At 51.2% G+C, this 20,142-nt stretch overlaps 1 protein-coding gene across 7 annotated transcripts in view; it reads left to right on the top strand.

Annotated features, from left to right (window-relative positions):
* Positions 1–19,387, top strand: part of NDEL1 (nudE neurodevelopment protein 1 like 1) — a 29,991-nt gene extending 10,604 nt beyond the window's left edge. For 4 of the 7 annotated variants that reach the window (XM_087751311.1, XM_087751310.1, XM_087751313.1 and 1 more), the window contains exons 3-9: positions 351–504; positions 1,747–1,895; positions 3,557–3,693; positions 5,779–5,952; positions 6,776–6,867; positions 9,261–9,412; positions 17,739–19,387. In XM_087751311.1, coding sequence (XP_087607437.1) covers positions 351–504; positions 1,747–1,895; positions 3,557–3,693; positions 5,779–5,952; positions 6,776–6,867; positions 9,261–9,412; positions 17,739–17,826 — 946 coding nt within the window. In that variant the 3' untranslated portion in view covers positions 17,827–19,387. Of the gene's footprint in view, positions 1–350; positions 505–1,746; positions 1,896–3,556; positions 3,694–5,778; positions 5,953–6,775; positions 6,868–9,260; positions 9,413–11,792; positions 12,647–12,683; positions 12,727–17,738 lie in introns of those variants that run through there. The other 3 variants (XM_087751309.1, XM_009463275.2, XM_087751308.1) reach the window with 3 other exon arrangements.
* Positions 19,388–20,142: the final 755 nt, after the last annotated feature.

Genomic DNA, 20,142 nt, shown 5'->3' with positions numbered 1-20,142 from the left:
GCTTAATTCATTGACTCTATCAAGTCTGCGAGCAGTGAAAGCTAATTGCGTACAAAGTGGTTTTCAGACTCCCACGAATCCTGTAAACAGCCTTGATACAGGCTTGTATCCACACATGCATTTAATGTAGCTGTTTGTTTTGATGTAAGAGAATTAATTTCCTTTTATAGCTAAGCTTAACGCAATTTCTCTGTTTCCCCATTTTTCTTTTTTCCCCTTAGAGGTCTATGGATGACACTTAAGTACTTTAAAGCTCCTGCTTTTTCAGCTTATTATTTTAGAAGAGCTGTGGATTTTGTTTTAACTTGGGAGATGCTGGATTTTCAGTTGATGAAATCCTCTCCTTACAGCTTCCAGGAAGCTCGTGAAGAGCTGGCTGAATTTCAGGAGGGAAGCAGAGAATTAGAAGCTGAGTTGGAGGCACAGCTAGTGCAAGCTGAGCAGAGGAACAGAGATTTGCAAGCAGATAACCAAAGACTGAAGTATGAAGTGGAGACATTAAAGGTAGGTCTTTTCTGTAATAGCATTGCCTCTTCTTACAGATATGTCTTGGATATCATTTCAGATTGTCTGGTCTGTGCTTCGTCGCTGAATATCCAAATGAAGTAAAGGAGTTGCCTGTTTAAGATCCAGACTTAAGTATGGCAGGCACTCCAAATAAGGCCAGCAACTTCCCAGGGCAATTTCTGGCAGAATTTTTCTTGTTCACATCATGAAACTCTTGTCATGGAGTTTGTGCTCGTTTGTTTGAATTCTTTAGGCTTTGCCAAGTAGAGGCTTTATTAGTTACACAGGCAGCATCAGCATAGCAACAGGGTGGACAACACAAGCATGTTTTGTCAGACCACTGCGTTGTCATCTTTCTTTGCAAACTAGTTTTTTTGCCCAGAAGGTCTCCTTGGTTTTATGAGACCTTAAAGAAAGCTGAAGATGGGTGATTTGTGCACATCTTTTGGAGAGAATCTCTTAATTAATTTGTAACAGCTGTATCTGTGGAGCCAGGAATTGCATAAGGATCTGCGTGTGCAGAAGGTAACTTTTAATTGTTGCCTCTATGTTAACAAGTTCTTGCCTCTTTTGGAATCTTGGAAAAGCATCATTTTTGGTAGTCTTGGGTTATTTTAGTGAAGGCAAAGGTTGGAAACTTACCCAGTGGAAGTAAAATTTATGGGATTACTTGTTCGTGTATCCAGTCCCAGATATATCTGTAAGGTCAGTATGTGTTTTACATGGTCAGTAGTTTTTCCATAAGCCCCTGTCTGTACCCTTAGAGCTGGCAAGGGCGTGTTTGGGAGTGAATTCTTCCAGTTTTGTAACAGATTTCAGTGGCTCTCATTTTTGCTAATGGAGATGTCAGGCGATTTCTGGTAACAGTGTGGCTATTGTCAAGGGAGAGGCACTGCAGGGGAGGCTGTGCAGTTAGATTTCTCTCTGGCTTCCTAGATGTTTGAGGCTTCAGAGCAGCTGTCAGCGCAGGCTGTTGGGAACAGATGCAGGGATGCAGCTCTGAGGAGCCAGCTGTGTCGGGGCGAGATGTCTGCGCACAATGCAGCGTTTGTGATTTTTATACTGTGTCCAGCTCTGATGTTCAGAGCGCGTTCCTTCCACCTCTCCAATTTTTGCTCTGTATTACCAGCAATCCCAAATCAGCAGACTACAGTATGTTACTTTCTTTGTCCCATTTTACTACTGATGACTTGGAGAGCGTATGCGACTGATATTTATCTTGCTGCTTGTTTCTTTCAGGAGAAACTGGAGCACCAGTATGCACAAAGTTACAAGCAAGTGTCGTTGTTAGAGGATGACCTGAGCCAGACACGGGCTATTAAAGATCAGCTGCATAAGTATGTGAGGGAGCTGGAGCAGGCCAACGATGACTTGGAACGTGCAAAGAGGTGAAGGCTGCAAACCTCTTCCCTTAAAGTTTTCATTAGATCTTTTCTTTGCTACTCAGATTGATCACTTTATTATTCCTTAAAAGGGAAAATAACACATATTCAAAAAAACCCAAACAAACCCCAAGACATTTGATTCTTTGAACAGTGCAGTTTACCCTTGGAGTTCACCTCCATCAGCCGGTACCGTTGTTACGGCAAGAAAGGCAGAGGGACCAAAGTGCTTCACGTTCCTGTGAGAAACAAGCAGTGCAAGCAGGCTTAGAGCAAGCCAGGGCAGTGTGCTACTTCTGATACTACCAGCTAGGTGGCTCTTAGAATATATTTGTAGCTCGAAGCCCCTTTGAAGTAAGAAGCTAACGCTTTACCTAGCCCCTTTGAAATAAAACAGGCCAAAGGAGTCTCTTCTTCCCTTGCATAACAGCTTAATGACTATATAAAGGACACATTTGGTCCCTAAATGCATAAAATGAACAGGCTGCTGTTAGAAACACACAGTTTTGGAGTAGGTCATGCTTCCATTTTGGTGAATGGGAATTTTGCCGTTGATTCAGTGGGACCAGGAATGAGCCTCTGGCTATCTGGCAAAAAGATCTAAGAGCTGAGGCCCTGTTTCCACAAAGCTCTTAACCTCATGAATAACTTTTGACACATATGAGTTATCCCACTGAAATCATGGAATGAATTTTATCTTAGGTAATATCCCAGTGCCCTGCTTTCTGCATTGGCTGAGCTGTTGCCTGTCCAGAGCTCTGCAGAGCACGGCACCACCTGAGCTAAGGCACTGATGAAATGCATGGCTTTGGAGCACTGTTGTGGTTTAACCCCAGCTGGCAGCTAAGCCCCACCCAGCCGCTTGCTCACTCCCTTCTGGTGGGATGGGGGAGAGAATCAGAAGAGCAGAAGTGAGAAAACCGTTTGTCGAGATAGACAGTTTAACAGGGAAGGCAAAAGTATGCATGCAAGCAAAGCAAAACAAGGAGTTCATTCCCTCCTTCTCATCGGCCGGCAGGTGCTCAGCCATCGCCAGGAAAGCAGGGCTCCATCACACGTAGCGGTGACTTGGGAAGACAAATGCCATTGCTCCGAATGTTCCCCCTTTCCTTCCTCTTCCCCCAGCTTCACATGCTGACCATGACGCCATATGGTGTGGGATATCGCTGGGGGCAGCTGTCCCAGCTGTGTCCCCTCCCAGCTCCTTGTGCCCCCCCAGCCTCCTCGCTGGTGGGGGGGTGAGAGCAGAAAAGGCCTTGACTCAGCGTCAGCACTGCTCAGCAATAACCAAAACATCCCTGTGTTATCAGCGCTGTTTCCAGCACAGATCCAAAACACAGCCCCATACCAGCTACTGTGAAGAAAACTAACTCTGTCCCCGCCAAAACCAGCACAAGCATGGCTTGGGAAAAATAGAGATGGGTGTGCTGGACTGGCTCTTTCCCAGCTCTTTGGTACATCTCTGAGAGCCAGATGCTATCATGTTCTTTTCATCTTATTCCCCTGCTTCTTTGGAGTTTATTAGTCCTTTCTAAGAAGCATTTCCATAGCTTTCAAATGACTAACTTGAATGTAGACCCTGCTAACATTTTTCTTCTATTATGTTTTTGAGTACGCTTTTATGTTGGCCGAGCTGAAGAACCTAATATTCTGGATTTTGTTTCTAGGGCAACAATAGTTTCATTGGAAGACTTTGAACAAAGGCTGAACCAAGCTATTGAGAGAAATGCATTTTTAGAAAGTGAACTGGATGACAAGGAATCATTGCTAGTTTCTGTACAGAGATTGAAGGATGAAGCAAGAGGTATGGCTTGCTTGATTAGTTCTGTGTCTTGGTGCATTGTTGTCTTGCTAAGAGAGACGTGTACCAACCAAAGCTCATGTTTACAGAGAGCCTCACATAATGAGACTTGAACTGGATGCATGATCTAAGTGTTGGGTATTACTGTTCTCTGTTCTTTGTAAGTGTAGCTAAGAGGAAAAATTTACTCATGTAAGACAAAACTAATATCGGATTCATTCAGGATTTTTAACACAGGTGAGTACAGAAACGCGATGTTCCACACATGTAATAGAATTGAGGAAGTGTGCTTCAAAAGTTGCCACTTGCTGTGGTTTTATGCCTTGCATAGGAAGGGAAAGCACAGGAGATGACAGGGAAACACATGATAAATGGTTAAATAACTTCCTTTAAAAATCCTGTCTCCTGTGTTCCTTCTAAACCTCTTGGAAATTGCCTGGTTTATTTAAGATATTCCAGTAAAGACTATGCTTAGACCTGTGGGATCAGAGATGTTTGGGATAGTCTTCTGGGATATGATCAGGAGTTGGGAATTCCCCAGTGGGTTTCACATTGGGGATGCTGGGGAAGCATTTTTTTAATGGTTGGTGGAAACCGATTTCTCTAATAGCGGGGATGGTCTGCTCCTAAGCCTGTGCCTGCAATTAATGTAGTTCAGAGATTAGTGGTTTTCAACTTTTGCTTCCCAAGTGAAGCTTTCTAAAATAACTCTTCAGTGAAGGCCTATGCCTGAGTGTAAGACAACACACTTGACAGCAGGCTGGGATTTTTTGTTGTTGTTCTCCTTTGTGAACATCTTTGAACCAAGTTTGTGCCCCACAAATTGAAAGCCTCTATTGGAAGCACAGGGTTTTTATAATAAATATGAAAAGGGAGATTAAGTATTTTCTGAGGAAATGTATGTATTGTAATTGGGGGTTAGGACAATAATACTGGAAAAAAGAGCAAAACCTAGGGGACTGTTTTCTAGAACACTGGAATAATTGGCAAAAAAGACATCTTGTTTCTTGGATGAGTCATTTGGAAATTTTTAGCATTTGTTAGGGTAGCAAAGCTACATGTTATTCCCCCTGACAACAAGCAGGAGCACTAGCCACTAAAAGAACTGATACGGTGTCAAACTCAAATGTAACATTTCTGATTGAACAGCCACAAATCCTCTTCTAGGAGCCCAAATACATTTTCATTTCAGCTGTGCTGTTTTACTTAAAATCGGTTCTAAATATTTATGATAACTTAAAAGCCGTAACGTACAACTAATTTTGCTCTTGCACATTGTACCAGACTGAGGCAAGGAATAAGAGGTCTGTGAGAGATTTAAGTTGCTCTACCCAAAAAGGAACAACCCCCTTGTGATGTATTGTTTATTTACATCTAGTCCCATCTAAGGATTTTATAGATTCATTGCTGAGCTGTGCTGGATGCTCTTTGTAGCAAATATGTGTGGAAACGGAGGGGACAAGGTAGACTGGAGAGGAGGTGAGAATAAAACCTGGGTTTCCTAATCTCCAGCCTCTTTCCCTGTCGTTTGGACTACCCAGCATCTCCAGTCTGCTCTTTTACTTGCTGATGCATCAAGAAACTGGATACAGCCCTTTGACTGTCTTTGGCTAGTGTGGAGTCCTGTGGATTATTAACTGGAAGAATAACGTGGGGAACTGGAAACACAAGAATAGGTCATTCCTCCCTGTTTCCAACCTCTGTCTGAGCAGGAGCTGAATGTAGTTCAGCAGGCATTTGTGACCAGCAGCAGTTTTTGTAACACACTTTCCATGGGACCAACACTACAGATGGGGAAAAATACTGAGGCTAAGTCACCTGCCGTGCTCGCTGGGACCACGCGGCCCTCGTCCGGGGAGGGCTCTGTTTGCTGCCTCTCTGCTCCGAGCTGTGACGGTTTGGGCTGGGACTGCTCTGAGGTGGGGGTCCTCGCTGCTGGAGAAAGCCAGCAGCAGGCAGTTAATACAGGGTTGTTGCAAAGTGTCTTCTCCTCCTCCCTCCCAAATGAATAGAAAGAGTGTTTGTTAGAGAAATCAGTCGCTAATATCTATTTTTGTTCTTAATTTTTTTTCTTCTCTCAACCCTTAGACTTAAGGCAAGAGCTAGCAGTAAGGGAAAGGCAACAAGAAGTCACCCGAAAGTCAGCACCCAGTTCTCCGACTCTAGACTGTGAAAAGATGGATTCGGCTGTCCAGGCGTCTCTCTCCTTGCCAGCTACGCCCGTTGGAAAAGGATCAGAAAACAGTTTTCCTTCCCCAAAAGGTATAATTCATAGAAACTGTGTCTGGTTGTTTGGCAGTATGTTCAGCTTGTTAACAATTTCAGATGGGGTGCTTTTTAGTGAACTTGAAGTAAACGTAGGTACGTGTGGATCCCACATGCGTTGCGTGAGGTGTGTTCAAAGCCTGTGGCAGCATCAGATGCATTTAAGGAGTATAATGAGTAAATAGCACGGAAAGGCAGCACAGTGAAGCTTAGATACTGCTTTTGGTGGGTGGGGGTTTGCACTCTGCAGGGGATGCCTGCAGTAAAGCACTGAAGGCGTTTGGGACTGCAGGGAAGTGCAGTGACTGATATTTCTGCTTAAATGTGGAGTAGCAGTGGTGGGTAAACAGTGGTCAGTAATTCCAACAGTCCAGAGTCTCTGTTTCCACACATACTTTTCAGGGGTCCTCTTTTCTCTGTGAGGCAGCAGGATGTTAGTCCAGTCCCCTTCCCCATCTGGAAGGCTCTGGGCAATCACAGGGATTAATACATTATTTTTCAAATTAGAAAGAGTAGAATCCAGAGGAAGCTCTGGCTGGATTAGATGGATTGCGGGCAATAGCCTTGCAGATGGAGAGCGCGTGAGCTCTGCGTGTAGGTCTAGTGGGAAAGAGGGCAGCGGACAGGAATTAAGCCTTTTCGTTTTTCCACGGCTAGTGATCATGTAGTCTGTGTGTTATTGTGGGGTGATTGTATGAAGAGTCTGCGGCAGGATTTTAGATTTGCCTTCTTATGTAGAAGTTGGTTTATTTAAATTTAAAAAAAAAAAAATGAACTGTGGAGGAGTGGAGCATATAATAAAATGTGTCTGTGTTTGCAGCTATACCAAACGGATTTGGTACCAGCCCCCTTACTCCTTCAGCTAGAATATCTGCACTCAACATTGTGGGAGATCTGTTACGGAAAGTGGGGGTGAGTGCTCTGAACTGAAGTATTCCTAACTCCGTGCTGCTCTCACTGAGCTTTCACCCTTGTGTGGCATTACAACAAGGCCTTGGCCCATGCTGAATACATGCTGTAGTTTCCAAATCGTCCACATTGAGTGTTTAGTGTGTGATAATGTGTTTTTTTCAATTATCTTGATTTGTAAAGCGTGTCACTAAGGTTCTGGTGCCAATTTTGGGTGGCGAAATTCATATTTGGAGTAAAAAGTTTCTCAAGCACTTTGATATATGGAGCTAGACACCATCAGCTACTTGTTCTTACTTTAACTGGGGCCTGCAGCTTCCTCTGTAACGAGACCAAGGTGCAGAGCTGGACCTCCGACTCTGGGTGCTTGCGGCACAGTTACTGTATGTCATGGGAGGGGAGCCAAGCTCACGCTGCCGGCGTCTCCTCATGTGCCTGGGGAGATCTGCAACAGGTGCTGAAAATGGAAAAAAAAAAATCTAGAAACCTTTGATAAGAAAGTGAGAAAATAAATCAGGAGAAAGCCAAATGTTCCCATCTGTAGTTGATGGGGAAGTGAAATGTGTGAGCCTTTAAAGGGATTACCACTATAAGCAGGGAAGAAGTGGTTTAAACATCTGTTATGGTGTTGTTTAGGATGCCAGGCTTTCCAGTTGAATGAAGACATGACTTTTGAGTTATGAGCAGCTTGTTGACGTGCCTCAGTGGTTAGTGTTTTGAGTGGAAGCATGGATAGCCTCAGTGTCTAGCCTCCAGCGCTGGCTTTCCTCTCTCTCTTGTGGTTAGCACTGAGAACAGCAATAGCTGCAGTAGACACAGTTGTTTTAGCAAAGTTTGAAATTAAAAATTACCGCGTTGCTTGCATTTGGAGCCAGTGAGCTCGTGGTTGGTTTGAAAGGGCAGCAGGACGACTCGGCTCGGGGCTCTGGAGTGACATGTTTAAAATGGGATCATTGTGAGTAAGAGTCTGCAGGGGATTTAGGGAGCTTAATCACAATCCTGTGTGATTACTCTGCAAGGACAGGAAATGCCAAATAAGCATGCTTCTTTCCCAGCCTGCTCGTAGACACACGCTCTGCCACAGAGACAAAATTCCAGCTCACACATTTGTTTAGTAACAATTACAGGATGGTCAGGGTTTCATTGGGTTTGGCTACGCATAAGGTGCCTCATCCCAAGCCTTCGACTCCCTTTCTCTGCAAGAAGGTTTCCCTCAGCTTTTTTGCTTGTAGCTGAGACAGAGAGTCGCTTGGCACAGATCGCACCAGCTGATAGGTGCTTTGAGACCAAGAGAGAGGTCGGTATCTATACCTTCCTATATAGTCACTAAGGAAGCTTACGTGGGTTTCTAGAAGACGACTGTATAGTGTTCAGTTACTTCTGATAGCATGTCAGTACCTTATTAATGGAATATTTTTCTATGTGGAACAAGACCAAACCCCGTGTTTGGGGAGATGAGTTTTTGTCTCCAGTGCATGCGTCTGCAAGTGTGTGAATGCCCCCGTGCACAGGGTGGATATAACAAATAGATTTTCTGCTGGACCAAATGGATTCTTGTCAAGTTAAGCCTCAGTTTGTGATAGACGGCGGAAAGGGCAGGTGATGTTCTGAAGTGAAGGAGGGAATCAGGATTTTGGTCTCCCTCCTGTTTTAGCAGTCAGTGGATGAGGCAGAGGCTGTCACCTTGTATAGGGGAAAACGATCTCACCAGGCTTGCTTGGAAGTAGTAGAGATGAGGTACAGACCACAGAGCCGGGCTTAGCTGCTGCCTTTGATTCCTCCTTCTGATGCTGTGGCTGCAGCACCTCTTGTTCTGAAGCATATCAGTGGGGCTTAGGAAACTGGCAAGGTTTTGCAGGCCGAGATGAAGAAAGAAATGCTAGAAGGCATTGTCCTGGGGAAAAAATCCAACTTTCCAAATACACAGTCCCTCCCAAAACGTGAGGATTCTGCTTTAGGCTCTTTCTTAGTCCTCTGATTAGCTTATGCCAGCCCCACTCCAGCTGCTGAAGCAAGAGGTTTTGGTAACTTCTGCTAGGTATCGGCTTCCTTTTTTTTAGGTAATTAAATTTTTAGGTAATTAAATTTTTAGGTAATTTTTTTAGGTAATTAGGTACCTTTTTTTTAGGTAATATGTTCCGAAATCCGAGCTCTAATGGAACAGAGTCGTGCCTGGCAGTCTGCATCAGCATCTCGTTGTGTGGGTTTCCTTTGTGGCTGGGTGACAGAGAAAATGACAGCTTTGTTCCCATTTAGTTCAGTTTTTGCCGAAGGTGATCACACTGGGGTCCTGATCGTGGGGGTCTTGGGGTCATGAAAAAGCCTGAACTCCAGCAGTAAAACACTTCTTTTAATGATATTACTTTTTTGACATTATTTTTTCTTCCCTTTCACAGGCCTTAGAATCCAAATTAGCTGCCTGCAGAAATTTTGCAAAGGACCAGGCATCTCGGAAATCCTACATTTCAGGGAACGTTAACAGCGGCATGATGAACAGCAACGGCACAAAGTACCCTCATCCGGGGCACACTTCTTTCTTTGACAAAGGGTAAGTTGGGACATATTTTTGCCCTAAAGGGGAGTGCGTTTCAGGATGCTACTTGGAGCAGAAGTTTTTCTTAGCTTGTTTTTAGCCCACCACAGCTTTCATCCTATAGGACAAATAAGTTGTGGAGCCAAAGTCTCAAGGGGACGGGGAAGGTGACAGTGCTGATTTCTGTAAAGCAAAGAGAAAAGCAAGCGTGATTGTCTCTTAGCTGGTAGGATGTCAGTGCCTGTTCTGTCCCTCTGCTGCCTAATCTCTTGGCAGCTGCATCTCAGGTAATGCAAAAACCCCAGGCAGCAAACCCGCTAGTGAAGTCAACGTGCCCTTTTGAAAGGATCTCAAGTAAGTAGTGGTGGAGTTGCCATAGCTACTGGTGCGCTCGTGCGTGGGGAAGTACGTGAACTGCAAATCTGGAGATTCCCTTGGTAGGAACAGCTGAGTGCAGGCAGCAAATGCTCACTTGGAGGGTGGTGCCCTGTTTGCTCTACTTCCCCCTCTATTAGGGGAAAAGAAAACCTCATTAACAGCATAATTCTGGCTGACTGAGGGGGCAGCTGCCTCCATGCTGGCTCTGCTGTGCGTCAGCCCGGAAGCCAGAAACTGCTTTCACAGGAAAAACTACCCCGTGTGTCTCCCATGACTCGCCTGTGGTCAGAGCTTCCTCTCGGGTACTGGGAAGTGCTTCAGCAGGAGGATTTTGGCACAGTCCCTCATAACGCAGGGCCCACGGGTTGTATCAGGAGCCCTGAGGAGCAGGGTGAAAAGCACAATGCTCCTCCAGTGTTAGCACGGTGGTATTGTGAGCTTTGCTTGGTATCACTGGGCAAAACACCCTCCGTGTTGCCTGCATGATGGTAGTCTTCCATGCTAAACCTCAAGCCAGAGCAATTTAATGCTAATATTCAGCACATCCTCAATCCAGAATTTAGTTTTGAGAATTAAATGAGCTGTTACCAACCTAAAGAGCGCCATACAGAGAGCAGACAAGCTGAGCTTCCTACAGCCATCCTCGTTTGAGCTGAATCATGTTGCTATGTGGGTAGCAGGGCAAGTTGCATCTTAGAAACTGGCATTCAGGGTTTTTACAGCCACTGTTGTTTGCTGCTTTTGGAAAGGAAGAGTTTGGAGACTTAAAGTCAGTGTCATGTGCAAATCGGACAGACTTGTGGGTTGTCTGCATGCTGCAAGGCTGACGGGGGTCCGCGCATCGCCGCAGCCGTGCTCACACTTGCAGTGCGCAGGCTGGATTTCAGGTGCAAGCTGTCAGGGTAGTTGCTAGGGAGAGATTATAGCTGTTCTGAGGAGGCAGCATGGCTATATTGAGTTGTGGTGTGACGAATAAGCTGATTGCTATGTGGGGTGGGGGTCACTTGTAATTATCCAGATTGTCATCACAGTTATTATCTGGGCTGGCTGCTTGGAGTTAGGAGCAGGCTGTAGCTGAAAAAAGGCTTAGAAACCCAGCCTCCTGATAGCTAACTCCTACAGCAGAGTTAGAGGATGTTAGTGGGCTAGATAAGGGGGTGGAAATGACTGATGTGCTTATCTGCAAGTTGTTAGAGATCCCTGCATGGCCCTGCTGTCCTGTCCCTCTCCTCTGCACCCCCGAATGCTGCTCACCTCCCCTTACCTCTGCTCCCGCTCCGCCTTCCTGCCCCTGTGGAGGTCTGTGCACGCTGGGGGTGACGGCAGTGTCTGTGCTGTGTACACATCTCCATGGCTGCTACATAAAACCTGTATAATTTTGTCTGCACGTGTAAGCTAAACCAAGCTGTTACCTAAATGAGGTCAGCCTCGTCGTGCCCGCACGCTGCGGCAGCAGCAGCCGCCGAGCTCCCGGCAATGCTGGCACACGTCACTGGCCGGCGTCGGATCCAGAGCGTGGGCACGAGGGGCTGAGTCGAGGCATGTCCTTTCTTCTCCCCTCTCCTTCTCTCTCTCCAGCCCCTGTACTCTCCTCCCTGCCCCTAATTGTTGCTGAAGCTTGAAACAGCCACGTGTGATCGTAGATCCAATGCAATCTGCAGCCGCTGCCTAAAGAACAGCCAGTTGTTGGGTGGTGGGATTGGGACAGAGGTAGTCGACCACATCATGACAGTTCCATTTGCTTTCCTTCCTCTGCCATTTTGTTGGTTAAAATGTTTGACGAGTCTCCGTCTCCCATCAAACACTTGCTCGTTGCTTGCTGAGCGGAGCTGAGCAGGCAGCCGAAGGCAGAGGTAGGCAGGAGCTGGCATAGGGGAGCAGAGGTAGGAGAAATTACCTGTGCATCCCTTTAGGGGCAGCCTGGAGGACAGCTGGGCTTGCACTGAAGCTTTGCTGGAGAATTGGAAGAGTCAGGACTTATCTACTGGTTTGGTTTTTGTTTGTTTGTTTTTTAAAGCTCAACGGAGTCTGGAGTAAGATCAGTTTCCTGCAGACTTGTTCCTTGAGGAACATAATGTTTCTGTCTAGATGCCAGAGCATGGCAGAACAGCACCTGAGGATGTTCTCAGATAGATACTCATTTTTTGCTGTTGTAATTGTTCTTAATCGGTTATTAACTTCGATCCAGTTGAAGAACAAAATGGCTCTGACCTTGATGGGCTCCACAGAGGCCTGGCGCTCGAACAGCAGAGCTGAGACAGCATGTGAGCCCACACTGGGCGTTTGTTCCTTGGGGCATTAACTCCTTGTTCACTGCTCCCCTGCCCCCCTTCCTGCTTTCTTGAATGTCAAAGTCCTTTTCGCTGATGTTTACCCTTAGGTTATTTTTGTGAATCTGTTGGACTTTGTTTTAATAAAACGAGCTAAAGTTTGAATGTGAGAAGTGCCTCTGCTTGCCCACTTCTAGCAGTCCTGTGAAGCACGTAGGTGTATTTACATGGTGGACACTGTTGGCCACAACCCTGATTGTAATACATCAGGCTGTGAAATCAGGGTCGTCTTTCTGTTCCCTAATCCATCTTATAAAAAAAGTTACCCACAGTTCCCTCTTTTCCAAGGAAACTCAGGTGCAGGTGAGTAATTCCACGTCCTGCAACGTGCTTTGCAATGCTCTAGGCTTCTGTCTGGGTCATGCGCTTGCAGCAGTGGAGTGTGGTGGGAGTGCTGGTTGTCGCTGAAATAGGCCCCCTCGCCCGCCCGTGCAGAGCAGAGTCTCATTATGGAGAGGTCAGAGGGGTCTGGTGAGGTTTAGTTTAACGCCTTTGCTTTGCCCCATTTCTTGCACCCAGGGTTATGCCCAAGAATGTCTTTATTGCGTGCATAACCTGTTTCAATTTTTCTCCACTAGGCGTGAAAAGGTCATATTCCCCACCTTGGTCATGGGTAAATGAATTCATTTGCAATGATAAGCTGCATGCATTTTAACTTGGTGCTTGGAGGTGCAGAGTTATGTTAACTGCATGCCGTAGTTCTCTTAGCGTTACAAACTAATAATCCGTGATCAAAGCCTGAGGCTATAATCTCTCTCTTTCTCCTTACTTTAGATAAACTTCCCTGGTGCTGTGGCCTGTTGCAACCATAAGATTGAGTGCTGCTTGCTTTCTTGATCTAATTAATATTTCTTCAAATACATGCATGTTTCCGATTGAATCGGTCACGTCAGAGATACAGGATGAAGTATCGCTGCTGTTAATTTAGTTAATTTTGAAAGTTAGTTTGCCCTTTGGTCGTGTTTTTTCCTTCAACCTGTTGTTGGCTATTGGCTTGCCGATGCTGGGTTGCCGTGGTTCTGGCTAATGGGAAAGCAAACGGATGGGCCGGGAGCCGGCCAGGGTTACAGAGCAGAGGGAAAGGACAGCGTGGTCCGAAGCACATGGCTGGAGGCAGCGGTGCTCCTGCTCGGCGTTGCCGTCCCTGCCTGGCACAGCTGTGCCAGCTGGAAGCGCCTGGGGCGGCACGGTCGCGCCAGCCAGGCTGCGCAGGTGCCGGGGCCGTGGGCTCTGCGGGCGGGGATCCTGCGGCACAGGGGCTCGGGGCAGGCACTGAGGCTCTCGCTCGTCCGCCTCTCGAGGGAGCGTGGCGAGTTCCCTGCGGTGTCCCTGCTAGCCTAATCTGCCACAGCCTTGTCCCCATCCTCCTCCTCACCTCTCCATGCTGGGTGTTCCTCTGCCTCCTCGTGCTGTTACTGCTGCTTGGGAGAGTAAGTGGCCTATTTCAAAGCACAGACCTGCCTGAAAACTCGCTTTTCCTCTTGCTTTTTTGTGGGGCCGGTCTCCAAGTATGCTTTGACATCCATTTACTCCTCAGGTTGGGCTGTTCAGCTACAGGAGAATCTTCTGAGGTTTTGTTGGATACTTAGAGTTGAGGGAGTCTTGGAGATAAGGTGCTAAGTACAAAATATAGCTTGAGATAAAGATTAATGAGTAAAAAAAGCAATCACAGGGCAGAGAGAGCGGTTGGAAACGGGCACAAAGTCCACACCACTGTAGGGACAGGCAGTCAGAAACATCCATCGGGAACCACTGCAGGGATCGTCTCCCGCAGGGGCTGGTGCTTTTGGCTCCCTCTGAAGCACCCCGCAGCCCCGTTTCTCAGGAAGCCCAGCGCGAGGGCACGGCACAGGCCCCGCAGAGCACGTGGGGTCAGGTCTGAGGGATGGGGAAACGAGGCAGAAGCAGGAGGCAAGTGATCTGGCTGGGATTAATCACTGCGAGCAGGTTTCTGGGCCATCGGGCAGAATCAGCTCCGCGCAGCAGCCCCGCACGTGTGCCAGGCCCGGGCAGAGCGGCTGAAGGCTGGGGCGATGCGTGTGCTTCTCCGGCGCTATCTGAGACCTTGGAGACCGAGAACAAGGACTTCTCTTCCCAGTTCCTTTCTGGGAGGTTAGGCAGGAGTCACATTTTATTTGTTATTTTTTACAGTTGCTCTGTTTAATGTATTTTATTTTCCTTTAACTCTAACTGCAGTCATGCTGATTTCTTTCCCTTTTTTTGTGCATTTTCATGTTACCAACAGAAATCCATGGCTGGGTAAGACCACAGTAAGCTCAGCCATAATGCCAGCTTTCAGTATCCCCCCAGTTGCTGCTAGTATTTGAAAGCCTTTTCCTGTGCCCCACTTACCGAACTGGCTTTCAGCACATCACAGCTGCTGCTTTAGCTTTATTTCTGCACCAAGGGCAAGTCTGGGCCGGCAGGATGCGATGAACGGTGCAGGTAACTGACTCCAGGAGCTGATCCTGGGAGAAGCTGCCACAAACGAGCACTCTAGCTGCCTTCCTGCTCTCTTTTTTTTAATTAGCAAACAATGGGGAAACCTCAAAAGGCCTCTAAATGGGGTTTCTACCTTTTCCATCTTCAGTGGAAAGCCTTCTCATGTCTCCCTTGTGCATTGTAGTGCTGTGAGCACTCTGCATTTTGTGCAGATTAACCCTTGTAACACTTCATGCTTACAGCACTTGTCCTCTTGCTGCCCTGGCTCTGCGATGGGGCTTGGTCTCTTTTCTTGTTTCGGCCATCACTGGATTATTTGTGACACAGGTGACTTAGGTGGAGTCCTGTCATGTCCGTGTGGCATCTGTGCTGAGCATCTGATGGCTTCATGGCTTCTGGCCTTGTTCGTGTACCTCTGGGAGATGGAAAAGGGCACCCAAGCTGCTAAACACGCCTCTGAGCAGGAGCTGAGGAGGGTTAGAGAGGTGTCGCTTCATTTAAAAGGAGAAACTGCCTGCAGAGGCAGGTCTGGTGGATGGGGACGGCTGCAGGGAGGTGTTCTCCCCACAGGCAGAGCTTGGGTGCTGGAAACCCAGTTTGGGAGCAGTTGGTGCCCCAGCAATAGCAATATTTGAGAAGTTTGTACTGCTTGGCCCGTCCCTGGTGTAGTGCCATGTGCTGACGCCACGCGTTGGGTTTTGATTCAAATACGTCACGTCGGGAGGCAGGTCGGCAGCGGCACGGAGGTGCCTGGCGGTGGGGAACGCAGCTGGCTGGGTGCAGAGGGGAATAACGTGCCGAGGTTTGAGCGCTGCGGGGAGGTGGCCCCTTCTTGCCTGGCCTTGTGCCGTGCTGCGGGGGATCGCTGGGTCGCAAGGAGAAGGTGCACTTGCTGTGGGCTTGAAAGGGATCAGTTGTCCCCCCGAGCCTGCCTGTCCCGCCATGCTGTGCTGGAGGCGGCACGGCCGGGAGGTCCCGGTGGAGCCCGGTGCTTGTTCAGCCGCGCCGCAGATGCGGCCGGGCCGCATCCCGCACGTGGCAGGGGCCAGGCGCCGTCCTGCAGCGTCCGTCCGTCGCAAAGAGCGGCTCTGAATTTAGCGCAGGGAACGTGACAAATCCGTAGAGCCTGGCTTTAACGTGACTCATCGAACACGAGCGCTTCCAGGCTGCTGATGGCGAACGTCACTGTTCTCTAACCCTTTCAAAAGGAAGCAAACGACCACTTTTTAATCCTGTTTGGTCTTCTTTATTTTTTTTCTTCCCTTTTTTTTTCCCCCTCTGTCCTACTTGGCAGAGGTGCTTTCTAGCTGATAACTAATTTGCAGAGTCATGTCGGGATCAGGTTGGCTTCATGCCCCTTCATCCAAATGCAAATAGTGAAATACATCTGCCCCTAAGCCTCTTCCAGCAGCTTTTTATTGCGTGCAGCCAGGGAGGCGCTTGCCTTTTGAGACGTGTCAAAGCAACACTCAAATGGCAGTTGGAAGTTTCCAGATAACGGGGAGGAGGTGGGAAAGGTGGTTTCCCTGCTCTGACGCAGGCTGTGCTGGTGTGGATGTTCAACAGCAAGATGGGGAAAGGAAACAGCCCGGCTCCCTGCGGCAGTGAGCTGCGTTACCATGGGAATCTGTCCTTGCTAGCCAGTGTTGAGATTTTAGCTCTTCATCTGCTTTTCTGGAAGGATTTTGTAACTGCCTGGTGCAACGGCAGCAGCCTTCTGGGGTTGCTGGCAGGGTTTTTGCATCCCTGATCCAGGAGGTGCAAGGTCACTGGTGAACAACAGGCAGCGCAGGAGCCGTGCACCGTGGAACCTGCCCTGCTCCGTCCTGGCACGCTGTCGTGAGCCACCCGCCTCCCAGCTGCTGGCGCGTCGGTCCCTCAGGCAGCGATGGCAGCGAGCGGGATGTGGTCCTCCGAGCACTTGCGCCGGGTGCAGCCTGGGACCCCAGAGCCGTCCGCTCCCGGGTTGGCTTTTCCCTCATCAGTAGAGCCCTCGCATTTCTCTTTCTTCTTGCTTTTGCTCACCAGCGAGCTCAGCAGCGAAGGCTGTCTCCTGAAGTGCCCCTGCTCACAAACGCAGCTCTGCCAGGAGAGCTCAGACCGGCATCTCCTGGGATGCCGGTGGTTCAGCAGAGCGGGGGAAGTGCTGCAGAGGCACGGGGGAGCGGGCGGCATCGAGGCGGGGGCCTGTCGCCTGGGGGCTCTCCCCCACCCTCAGTATCACGAACCCATGAGGGCAGGGTCCTGGTTCTGGGACAAGAGCGGGGGCGGAGGTGCTGTCCTGATGCAGACGTAATTGCTTCTGCTTGTCACGGCTGGGGTGGCGATCAGCAGGGGGGAGCCTGGGCAGACGCTGTGTGTTGAGCCTAATTACAGAAGATCTGTCAAAGCCATAACAGAGGTAGAGATGGAAAAGCTGTCAGAGCCACGTGCTCCTCTCCCAGCCCACCAGGAAGCCAGGTTCTCCACACCTTCCCCTCTCCCAGCAGCCTGGGGAAGGAGGGAACCCATGGATCCTGGGGGCGTGGAGGCAGCCGGAGCCCCTGCTGCACCCCAGCCAGGCGCAGCGTAGCGTAGAGGCCGCTCTGCTGCGCTTTAACGCGCGCCTGCCCCCTCTCGCAGAGCCCATGCGCCGTTGCCGTCTGTGTGTCCATCCCCATTACTGGGCAGAGCTTGTGCGGCCACCCGTCAGGGACCTGGGGACGCCGGTGGGGTCGGCCCCAGCCCTGCTGCACCCGCTGCGTGACGGTGCCTCAGCGCGGGGCTGCGCGCTGCTCCCGGGCAAACAAGCAGTGATCAGGAGGGACGGGGAGCTGGGCGTGGGGACCAGGCCTGCAGCGCCGCCGGGCCCGGTGCCTTCAGCCACGCAGACCCGACCGTGTGGCCCAGCGGGCTTGGGGTCTGCGCAGGAGCCCCTCATCCTCCCGGGCTGGTCACCTCGGCCAGCGCCTCTCTGCACCGGGCAATGGGTTGAGCACCCACCTGCGCTGGTCCCTGGCTGTGGGTGAGCACCCATCCTCGCAGCCGAAGGCGGGAGCCCTGTCCCGATGATCTGTTGGCCCCGCAGCCAGTCAGGGTGACGATGCAGCGAGGAGAGGGGTCTGTCTGCCAGCTGCCGGTGGTGGGGAGAGGCGAGCGGTGCCACCTCCTGGGGCTGCTCGTCACTTACCAGCTCTCTTGTTGCTTCTCAGGGCAGTAAACGGCTTTGATCAAGGTCCCCCCGGACTGGGAGCGTCCCGACCATCCTCGGCGCCCGGCATGCTCCCCCTGAGCGTATGAGCCCACAGGAGGTCGTGTTCGGACTTGCGGATGCTTTTCTCAGCCCACCCAGAGAAGAACTGCTCCCGATTCCTCCCCATTCCCGCCCCGCTGGAACACGACCCGCACCGTGCTGCCAGAGGAGACCCCGTGCTCACGGCCCTTCATGTCATGTTAATCCAGTTTATTTTCTCCTGTTGCTGTAGCGGACACTCTCTGACTCGGCCCCACGCCCTGGGCCGCGCAAGCTGAGGCACGCAGTGCTCTGTTTCAGGGGATGCAGGAGTCCTGCTTGCCAAACCGCGGCCAGGCAGGCCTCGGCCCCGCGCTTTCTCTCTTCTCTAACTTAGGTTTGGCATGACACAAACGTTGGCCGCTCCGCTTAGAGGCTCCCCTTCTCCCCGCCTGCCTGCTCCGGCACCCCGCTGCTGAGGACGTGCAGCTGGTCTCCCAGCGCGGCTCCGGTCTCTGGAAGGGGGCGCGGGGAGGCTGGGCCGGGGCACTTTGGACGTTTGCGCCTGGGAGTCGGGTCCAGGTACGTCGCTGAGTTACTGCGGCTTAATAAATTACTGCCAGGCAGGTGCACGGCCATCGCTGCTGCGCGGCCGCCTCTGGCCTCGTGCTGGAGCGGGCAGGGGAGGATGAGGATGAGCGCGTCTGGCAGCCCTGCCTCCGTGCCCAGCAGGGGCCAGGGCGGGAGGGACGGCAGCGTGCCGGGAGTGGCTGTCACCGCGCCGGGAGTGGCTGTCACCGCCTCGGCACGCGTCAGTCGCACCATCAAAGGCCTTCGTGCGAGCAGGCAGGGCTGAGCGTCGCTGAAGCGGTCTCTCTCGGTGCTCCCGCACCCGCGGGGCGGTACCGTGTTTGGCCGCCGCAGTGTGCTCATGGTAGCCCAGCTTCCCGGCCTTCATCGGACCCCGCGAGAGCGGTAGGGAGCCACTCGCCCGTGACCCCCCTCTCCCCGGACCCCACAACCATCGCAACCACCTTCCCCTCTGTGTAATATAGGACTGGATTTCACAGCGTCACCTACAGGCTTCTGTGAGAGTTTTGGGCGCCCGTGTACCTTGTGGGTCTTTGAAGCAACGTATTTGTGCGATTTCTCTGTCTCTGTGCCTCCGAGTCGGTGGATTTTTTTAAAATGAGCCAGCAAACGCCGGCGGGGTTTGATCTGTGGGGTTAGCGAGCGTTGTTCCGGCCTGGTCCATCGCGTTCGGGTGGCTCCCAGCTCCAGGTTGGTTTAGTTACAAGCGCTGAGGAAAAACCACCCCCTTGGCCCCAGCAGAAGGGGGGTGGGAGCCCCCCGTGCCCTTGGGCTCTGGATGGTCCTTTCCTGTGCATCCTCTGCTGCATTTGACTGTTTACATTTGTTTTATTGTACATAGGTTTGTAAACATGATCTCTTTGCCTAAGATCTTTGTACATAACTTGGGCTTTGTAGCTTTATTTATTCAAAATCTATATGGCATGTTTCAATAGGACAGCGTACCATACCACTGTGGCGACACAGATCATGATGTGGTTTAAAAAGGACAAACCCGTGAGAGCAATCTTCCAAAAATAAAGTCCTTTTAATGTGGAATCAGTGGATTTTGCAGAAACGGTGGCAGTGGCTGTCTTTTGTCAGGGCTCCCCTTCCCTTCGGGCACGGAGCAAACGCCTCCCCGCCGCTGCGGGCCCTGACCTCCCGGGGCTCGGCTGGGGCCTGGGGTTGGAGATGTGATGGGGGGGAGCCTGGGGAGGGGCGGGAGGCCTCCAGCTGCAGCCCCCGCGGCTTTTTGCCCCCCTGGGAGCCGCCGAAAGGGGGGGGCCGGGGCCGGGGCCGGGCCTTCCCGCTGGGCTCGGCCGCCTTCCCCCCCCCCCCGCTGCTGCCTCTCGCCGGGCTCAGCCCCAGCCCCAGCCCCAGCCCCGCGGAGCCGCCCCAGGGGCAGCCGGACCCGGGGGAGCGGCCCTGGCCCCGCGGTGGCAGCGCTCCGGCCCCGCTCCGCCGCCGCCTCCCCGCTCCAGAGCGGCCGGCGCTGCCCGAGCCCCGCCGGGGCGCTCCGCTCCCGCCCCCTCGGGGCCACGCACCCCCGAGACCGGCTCCCGCTGGGAGCCTCAGCCCTGCCTCCCCCCTTCAGCCCCCGGGACAGTGACGGGCCCCGCACCGCGGCCCGGCTGCGAGCCCGCCCTGGCAGGGCCGGGAAAGGCCCTTGGCACCGCCCGGCCCGGCCCCGGCGGCGGGGGAGCAGCGGCCGCAGCGCTGGCGGCGGGGCTGGGGCAGAAGCGCCCGGGCCCGAGCGGGGCTCCAGCAGCTGGCGCCTGGCTCCCCGCGGCAGAGGGCGGCGCCCGGGGCTG

Source organism: Nipponia nippon, unplaced genomic scaffold, assembly GCF_047370975.1.
Source record: "Nipponia nippon isolate SJK-2023a ecotype South Korea unplaced genomic scaffold, ASM4737097v1 scaffold_14, whole genome shotgun sequence".
Lineage (NCBI taxonomy): Eukaryota > Metazoa > Chordata > Aves > Pelecaniformes > Threskiornithidae > Nipponia > Nipponia nippon.
This window is presented reverse-complemented; position numbering and strand designations above follow the sequence as displayed.